This window comes from Propithecus coquereli, unplaced genomic scaffold (genome assembly GCF_000956105.1).
Source record: "Propithecus coquereli isolate 6110/MARCELLA unplaced genomic scaffold, Pcoq_1.0 Scaffold552, whole genome shotgun sequence".
NCBI lineage: Eukaryota > Metazoa > Chordata > Mammalia > Primates > Indriidae > Propithecus > Propithecus coquereli.
The window spans coordinates 652,953-661,629 of NW_012151419.1; the positions used below are offsets into that span (position 1 = coordinate 652,953).

Here is an 8,677-nt window from a genome sequence, read left to right on the forward strand (position 1 = left end):
AGATCCAGTTGCCATTAAAACCTCTCAGAAAAGCCAACCTGCAGGGCACTCATCTTTGTAGCCCCAAGGGACTGGTTCAGGAAGCTGAGTCATGGAGGAGTATGCCTGGGAAGCTGGCCAGCTCTACAGTAAAGCTGTTTGCCAGGCCACGTGCCACCTGTCTCCTGTGGCTCAGGGCCTTCTGGCTGGCAAGCTCCTGTGGGCCAAGGAAGCACAGACCTAACCTGTTCTACCAGGAGGTGGGTCTGAAATGATTTGTCAGGAACTGTCCCCAGGGAAAGGGGGAAATGAGACAAGGCACCTATGTTCCCAGGACCTGGATTTTAGGGACTGTGAGTTATGATCAGAAAATGGGGAAAAGGGCCTTTCTTTACCCTTAAGGTCTCCCATCTCAGTTTCCAGGAGCAGAACTTGAATCATAAAATCAAGTGGGGTTAGTGGAGTTGGGAGATGGGAGGACAGTCAGAGCCAGGGAGGCTGGCTGTTGGGGAAGCCTGGCTTTCCTTAAGGCAGTGGCGCTCTGTCCCACGTAGGCAAGGACCTGCCTGCCCCCTGTCATTCCCTACGGCTCTCGACCAGATGCCAGGCCTCCTCTTTGGTGAGTCTGGAGGAGACTGTCCTTTACGCAGAGGATGAATCTAAGAGAGCCATCAGCCTGACACCTGCCTGTGCCACTGACCTCCCTGACGCCATTCAGCACTTCCAGTCGAAAGGATTTATTCCAAACATATGGTAGAAGGACATGAGAGAAGCTGATAGTCACACAATAAGAGGAATTAACTGCCTTTAAAAAAAAAAAAAGACTCATGTTGGCCTCAAGCAGATCCCTGCGAGACTTCTCTCAGGTTCTGCTCCACGCAATGCGGGTGTGTATGCTTCACACTCGAGAATCCCGGCCGCAGCTCTGATACCCAGCTGGGAGTCCTGCGAAGACCCCAGCCCTTTATTTTGAGTCATTAAATAGAAATCATCCCCTATCACCTCCGAGGGCCTCTTAGGCCTTCCTTTTATTTAATTGTCTGGCCCTTGCAAGCTAAGGCTTTGCTAAAATTGCTCATCTTTCCCTAATGCCTCTCAGGTGGAGGAAGCCTTGACCATCAAAAACACAGACATCGCCAAGGAACTCTGCCTTCCTCCCGTGAAACTGCACTGCTCCAGTAAGTCTCTGCTCTCCGAGATGCCAGCCAGGGCACTCGGCAGTAGTATCAACTTGGTATTTGTGACAGGGTCCTTTTAGGTTAGGGACTCCATGTTTATAACCCTCAGAGGCTTAGAGCCCTGTGGTCTCACATTCATCTCTAAGAGAGTCAAGCCAGGAGAGTAGTGTGTGCCAGGCATCATACTGAGCACTCGATGTGCATAATTTGCAAACCTCAGAAGCATCCTTGAGTCCACAGTAGGTGTCGTTACTCCCCTCTTACAGATTAGGGAGCTGGAGCTTGGGGTTGAGGCACCCAAGCCACATGGCTAATAAGGGGAAGAGCCAGAATTTAAGCCCTAATCTTTGATTCCAGAATCCATGCTGTTTCCAGCAGAGGAGAAAACACCTTTCTCCATAATCTTGTTTGCTGTGTATTTTATCACTTCCTGTCTAGATGCTGTTACCGTCGGGGTCTAGGTCTGTCCATATGGAATGACTAAGCCCTGCTGTGCAATCTCCCCCTCTACACTGTCCTGAGAGAAAGCCCGGATGCCTTAAGACTTACACTTGGCTTTCCAGTGTGGTCTCTGTATTAAATCTAATGTTTTTTCCATCCTCGCTTAACTTTGTCAGGGAAAGAGAATGAGAAACAGTAGCCTTAACGTATTGATGGAGGTTTACTGACCAAATTAGTTAAAAATCGGCAGAGAGCCAGGCCTCTTGCCAGGGTAAGACGCACAGGAGAAGAGCCGGGTGCTGGGTTGGGGACACACTAAGGCAGTCTTCAGGAAGCCTGGTAAGACCTGAGTTCTTTCCACGTGAGCTGGAATTTTAAGTATCCACGACGAAAGGTCATAGCTTGTAAACATTTTCATGGGGTTTCAGAAAAACCCCAGCCTTTTTATGAGGCCGTTTTAGGTACGGAAACCTTTAGCTGATGCTCTCTGCTGTTTGCTTGCTTTCTCCTGACATTCTAGCTCTCTCGATTTTTATTTTTCCCCATAGCCTCAGTTTTAATATTGACTCCTAAACAAAAGTTTTCAAACTTGGAATCTCTAGAGGCCTATGTGGCAAATGCCATCCCATGAACGGCCCGACATGACCTAAGTTACACCAGCTGCATAGCCAGCGTCTCTACCACATTTATCCCAGACTCTCATGGCAGCAGACGAGAACTAACATTGTTGTGTCCCTGCTATGTATCAGACATTTCCTGTAAGTCCCCACACTCTCCCAACAAGACAAGCACAGTAATTATCCCAGTTCTATAGAACAGAAGGTAGATTCCAGAAGGCTAAGGAACTAGCTTAGAATCACGGATATTTAAACTGTAGTCTGTCTCCAAACTAACCCTTGGGAGTGGCTCGGCTCAGGAGGCAGCTGCAGGCGTGCCCGGCTTGCTCCTCTCCCCAGCTCCCTAGCTCAGTTACCCTGGGAAGTTCCCTCCCAGCTCTTAACAGAGTCCGAAGACCATTTCTTTAGTGTCTAGAAACTCAGGCTCTTTTTCCTTCCCCCACTCCTAGTGCTGGCTGAAGATGCAATCAAGGCCGCCCTGGCTGACTACAAACTGAAACAGGAACCCAAGAAAGGAGAGGCAGAGAAGAAATGAGCCATCGCAAAGCCTTAAAGTCACATCAGCCATTTGCCCACCCACCATGCAGTCACCTTAGACGTTCAGAAGCCCCCGGCACCACATAAAAGAGCTATGAGACACGCACAAGGTTTGCTGTTCACATTGTGACTCTAATGAAAGCAAAATACACAGTTTAATTGTTCCGAATCCTGCAATTTCTTTCAGCCCATGTTATCGCCTTAACCCAGTTTATGTATATTTTGAATTGTGTATGTGGCCTCAGAACTGAAATCAATAATGAAGTCTCAAGTTTTGATAGCCTGTGAAGTACATAAATATCTTAATTTTACCTGAATTGATTTTGGAGAAATTACCAGTGGAATGTCTTAGTGTGATTATTTGACAGAACCAGTTATTGTACATACAACAGATCTGCTTATATATATTATAATAAATAAAAGAATGTAAGACGATGGTCTTCTCTAGTAAGCCTTGTCTCTCGGATGCCTCGCTCCAAAGTGCCCAAAGCCCCGCGGGTTCCCGAAGGCCGGACTGCGATGACACACACAGTTGCCCCAGCAAACTGGATGATAAAGGTCATGGACAGAGATTTCTTTTACAAAGCCAAATACACATAATGTTTTGCAAAAAGAGTGAAAAGTCATGGTCATCATTTTTTGTTGCCTTTTGCGAGTTAACAGATTGACAACTCAAAGTAAGCCTTGAAGATTCTTTTTGTAATTTCACTGGTTTGTGAAATCCTGAAATCTGGGAAACATTGGCTTAGGTGACACCCTAAAGCTACGACACAAATATGTAGAGAGGCCGGCCGCTCACACCTGTAATCCTAGCACTCTGGGAGGCAGGCCAAGGTGGGCAGATCGTTTGAGCTCAGGAGTTCGAGACCAGCCTCAGCAAGAACGAGACCCCGTCTCTACTAAAAAAATATATAGAGAGAAAGAAATTAGCTGGACAACTAAATATAGAAAAAAGCTGGGCATGGTGGCGCACGCCTGTAGTCCCAGCTACTTGGGAGGCTGAGGCAGCAGGATCGCTTGACCCCAGGAGTTTGAGGTTGTTGTGAGCTAGGCTGACGCCACAGCACTCTAGCCCAAGCAACAGAGCAAGACTCTGTCTCAAAAAAAAAAAAAAAAATTACGTAAAGAGCACCTAGGGAATGAGTTTAAAATGCAGATTTCTAGGCCCAAGCTCCTTCTGTCTGGGCAGGTGGTTCCAATGCCCCTGACTTGAGAACCTCCTGGGTTTTGTGTGGTGGCAAATGAGCCAAGCCGTAGGGAAGAAACTTGTCAATTTCTGTTGTGCACGAATATGATACTTCAGTGGTTCATTCTAACTGTCCATACATGTTCAGTGCACCCGAAGTTGTTTAAAAACACTCATCCCTCGCTCAGGCACGAATAGCATTCTAGTTGCTGTCCCTCCTACCCAGATCTCTACCCATTCTGAACTACCTACAGTCACACAAATCGTGGAGGCCCGATTTTCCAGTGAAAACGATACTGAGCCAAGCATGGTGGCTCACACCTGTAATCCCTGCAACTTGGGAGGCTGAGGCGGGAGGATGGCTGGAGCCCAGGAGGTCCAGGCTGCAGTGAGCTATGATAGCACCACTGTATTCCAGCCCAGATGACAGAGCAAAACCCTGTCTCTTAAAAAAAATACTGAAATATCGACTACCATAGTCTCCAATCTCCTTCAACTACAAAAGTAAGATGTGTGTGTTTTTCTGATTTTTTTTGTTGTTGTTGTTGTTCAGCCATAGGCTGGCTGCCTCTCCTCTTAAATATACCTCCTTTGTTTAAAAAAAAATGCTCTGGGTTCTGGTGGAGGGCACAGAACTTCAAAGGCCATTCCCTCCATAGTCTGTGGAGGCAGCCACAGACCAGGGCCTTTATAAGAATCTCAAATTAGAACCCTGGTGGAACCATGTAAAATTGTTCCGTGCGGCATGTTCTGCTATTTAATTCAGTCCCTCTAGGTTGAGCTTGTCTCTCCCTTTATTACATGTGGCAACACCACAATTCCCCACTACTTCTTGTGATTTTTTTTTAAATGAAACGTTTCTGTCCCGGTTAACATCTTCTGAGAACTGAAACTGAATTCTGCACATCAGAAGCAGTTCATAAACAGCCCGAGCAGTATTACCAGCATAGCCCAAACCTCAAGATGTGCTTGTGCTGCTTCTATAAAAAAAATGAATATTTTTAAAATTCTCATTAAAGACATGCCTTTTCCCAGACAAATCTGGTTTTAGCCACATGAGGGCATCACATGCCCTTAAATGCACTCATGGTTTGTGCCTCTAGGCGGGTCTTAGCATCTCTTAACAAACCCTTGCATGGGAAATACTGACAGCTAGTTAAATCGGTTTATCGAGCCCCCTGTGCTCCATGCTGTGCCTTTAATTAATCCTGTTAATTCTCATGACAACCCTCCAAGGCGGGCATTATTTCAAACAAGGACGCTGGCTCAAGAGGGCTTGAGCCAAATGACCAAAGCCCTGGGAGCTCAGGTTCCGATCCCAGCTCTGCCATGATCTCTCCTCATGACCTTAGGCAGGTACTTAACCTCTCGGAGCCTTGGTTTCCCTTTCTGAAAAGTCAGGAGAATACCAGCTAAGTCATAGGATTGTTGTGAGGATTAAATGAATAATCCCAGGTATAGTGAAAACACAGCACCAGGCATGTAGTAAGTGCTCAGTAAATGTTAGCTATCATCCCCTTCATCGCCATGACCACCATCACCATCGTGGTCATCATCGTAATCGTCATCACCACCATCTTCATCATCATTATCACATCATCGTCACTATCATTGTCATCACAATCACCATCACCATCATGATCACCGTCATCATCATCATCACCTCCACCACTGGTACAGGGTGGATTCGAAGCTGCCCCCGAGACAGAGATTAGCACGCCGAGTGTTTATTTGGGGGTATTCCTGGGATCAGCACCTGGAGAAGGGGGTTAAGAAAGCAGGACCAGGCAGAGAGGGAAGAGACAGGGAGCAGTATGACCCCAACAAAGGTCTCAGTCAACCCCATGGGAACCTCTAAATCGGGTGGCCCCTCTGCGCTGTCCTGCCCCAGGCCCTCTATCACTTACAGCCTACAAAGTTTATCACACTACTGGGTTCAGGATTTCATCTTCTCACTTTTTTTCCAAATGAGATTTTCATTTCACAAGAAGAGAAGCTAAGGGCCATGCTTATCACTGAGGAATAAATCGCTGGAATTCCAGGCATCCATTGGGCTCACTGTCTGGGGGCAAAGCAGTTTGTGGGAGCGTGTCACACTGTCCCATTGGCCCTTCAGCACCAGAATCTTGCTCGCTTTCCCACAACTGCCGGGCCCCTGGGGACCATCTTCCATCACGGGGGCGCTCATCTACTCCAAACCCCAAAGGCTCTGGACAAGGCGATCTTGTCCCCTGCCAAAGCCCGTCTGGGCAGCCACCAGGATCTGCGTCCCCTCTTGGCCCTTCCCACCCTTTCTTCTTGCGAGCTGACACAGAGGCCGGTCCTGTCTGGCTGAGCTAACTAGCCCGCGGCCGGTCAGCGCAGGGCCTCTCTCATCTGTCCTCCTCACTTGGACAACCCGAGAGGGCCTGTTTGCAGGACTCAGTGAGATTGCATGGACAAAGTGCCCAGCCCAGCTGGGTGCACAGGAGGTGCTTACTAAATGCTCATTTGTCCACAGGACAGGGCAAGGAGTCAGGAGGGTGGCCGGCCCCTGCCTGACACTGAGCAACAGCTACCCATGGAACCTCTCTCTCTGGCCCTCAAGGCCTGACCTGATCCAGACTCTGCCCACCTCTGGCCTCACTCAGTCCCCTCCTGTCCCACCAGCCTCCCTGCTGTCCCCAGCGCAATCCCACCTCAGGGCCTTTGCACTTGCTGGTCCCCACTGCCTGGAGCCAGCTTCCCCCAAGCTTTGCAGAGCTGCGTCCTCCCTTCAGGCCTCACCTAAATGTCATCTCCCCAGACAGGATCCCCCCACCACCCTGGTACATAGAGACACACGCCTAGTCCCCATGTCACCACGTTGTGCATTTGCTTTGCAGCACACATCACTCTGGGTATATCTTGCTCAAGGGGAGACCGTGTCTGAGGAGTCACCACGAAATCTCTGGTGCCTGGAACAGTAACTGGACACACCAACAACGCAGGAGGCGTTCCTGAAAGTTCCTACCTTGCTACGAGTCCTCACTCTCAGTCAGGGGCCTGGAGAAAGCTCCAAGACAAAAACTCCATTCCTAACTCCCTGGGCAAATCTTTCTCCCTGTCCACATTTGCAGCTTCTCTGCAAAACGAGCAGATTGGATATGATGCACCCATACTCCCTTCCAGTGCAAACAAAAAGATTCCGCAGACTTGGATAACTTCTCATTTCAGCCAATAAACCAGCTCACGCCAGAACATGATTCATCCCTGCCGATTCTGCCTAGCAACCGGGCCTTCTCCCCACACCCCAAACCAACTCCCTCCCCAAGACGAATTCCTCCCCCACCACACTCCCGCCCAGCCCCCAGCGTCCTGCGGAGGAATGCGAGGCTCCGAGATCCCCTCCTCGCCTGTCTGCCAGCAGCATTTTAACCCAACCTCAGAACGTCTCCGGCGCTGTCTGGAACAACTGTGCCCCTCCTGGGATTAGTACAGGAAACAGCAGCAGAAGTCAGGCGGGCGAAAGCGCTGACCCAGCACGGGGAGATCATTTCTACCCTGATGCCTCGCCTTCCTCTGCGGCCAGGCTCCTTGGCCTCGCGCAGGCTCTGCATTTTAGGCAGGGAGCAGGAAGAGGCAGGGAACGTGTAAGAAAGGACGGGAGAGTCCATGCTTGAGACAAAACCAGCTTGTCCAGATAGCTTGGGATATTGTAATCCAGTTTCCCACAGTGGGGGGGCGGGGGGAAACACTGTATCATCACTTTAGTAGAGACTGGAAAGCATCTGATAAACTTCAATGCCCATGTGCGACTCAAAGCTTGGCAATCCAGGCAGAGAAGGAAATGTCCTTAACTTGGGAAAGGACACCTACCAGAACACGACAGCAAACGTCTTGCCCACTGGCCAAACTTCGGAGGCATTCCCATGAAGATCAGGGACAAGGCAAGGACGCTAACAACTACCGCCTTGATGACCACCGTGACCATGACCTCCACCTCTACCACCACCATTGCCACCACTGCTAGCACGCCATATTGAATCAGACGTTCTAGCGATTGCAGTAAGACACACACACACACACACACAAAACAAGTGAAGAGCATAGAAAGGAGGCGATGAAACAGTCCTTCCTGGAGGCTTCTGTCATCGACCTAGAGACCATTCTTGAATGAGCAATGGACAGAGTCAGGTGACCTGGGCTAGACACTGGCCTTGGCCATGACCTTTCTGGGCAACCTGGGAGTCTCAGTTTCTCCATCTAGAGCCTGAATGGCGGGACTAGACCAATCGTTTGCAAACTATGCCTAAGCCTTAGGGGCCCCCACGGGAAAAGAGGGTTGCAAACACATTTGTACAAACAGGTGGCCCTGGGTATCCCGTCCCCTTCAAGGATACAGCGCCACTTGCATTGGGCTTCTATGTTAGGATTCCTAGTAAGAGTTTCTTTGAACGAGAGATTCTGTTCCACAAAAAGCTGAAAATCACTGGACGTACAACCAATGCAAGTATAGACGACAGACAGAAACAGGTGCTTCACGGAAGAGGAACTCCGGAAGGGAGAGACCTCCATCCCCCAGGAGTCAGAGAACGAGAACTACAACAGTAATGGAGTATCACCTCTCACCCATTCACCTGGCCAAAAGACTGGCAGTGTTGGCAAGGATGTAGGGAAACCAGCACACTCTTCTACCAGGATGGGATTGGAAACTGGATCTTGGAAGAGTCATTCCGTAGCCCCTCTGAAAGCATTATGCCTGTACGCTTTGACCTGGC

The 8,677-nt window shown here is 49.3% G+C and overlaps 1 protein-coding gene across 1 annotated transcript in view; it reads left to right on the plus strand.

The window, feature by feature from the left end:
• ISCU (iron-sulfur cluster assembly enzyme) overlaps positions 1 to 3,178 on the plus strand; it is a 6,496-nt gene extending 3,318 nt beyond the window's left edge. The window contains exons 4-5 of the mRNA XM_012657599.1: positions 1,061 to 1,157; positions 2,665 to 3,178. Coding sequence (XP_012513053.1) covers positions 1,061 to 1,157; positions 2,665 to 2,750 — 183 coding nt within the window. The 3' untranslated portion in view covers positions 2,751 to 3,178. The remainder of the gene's footprint in view (positions 1 to 1,060; positions 1,158 to 2,664) is intronic.
• The last annotated feature ends 5,499 nt before the right edge of the window (positions 3,179 to 8,677 follow it).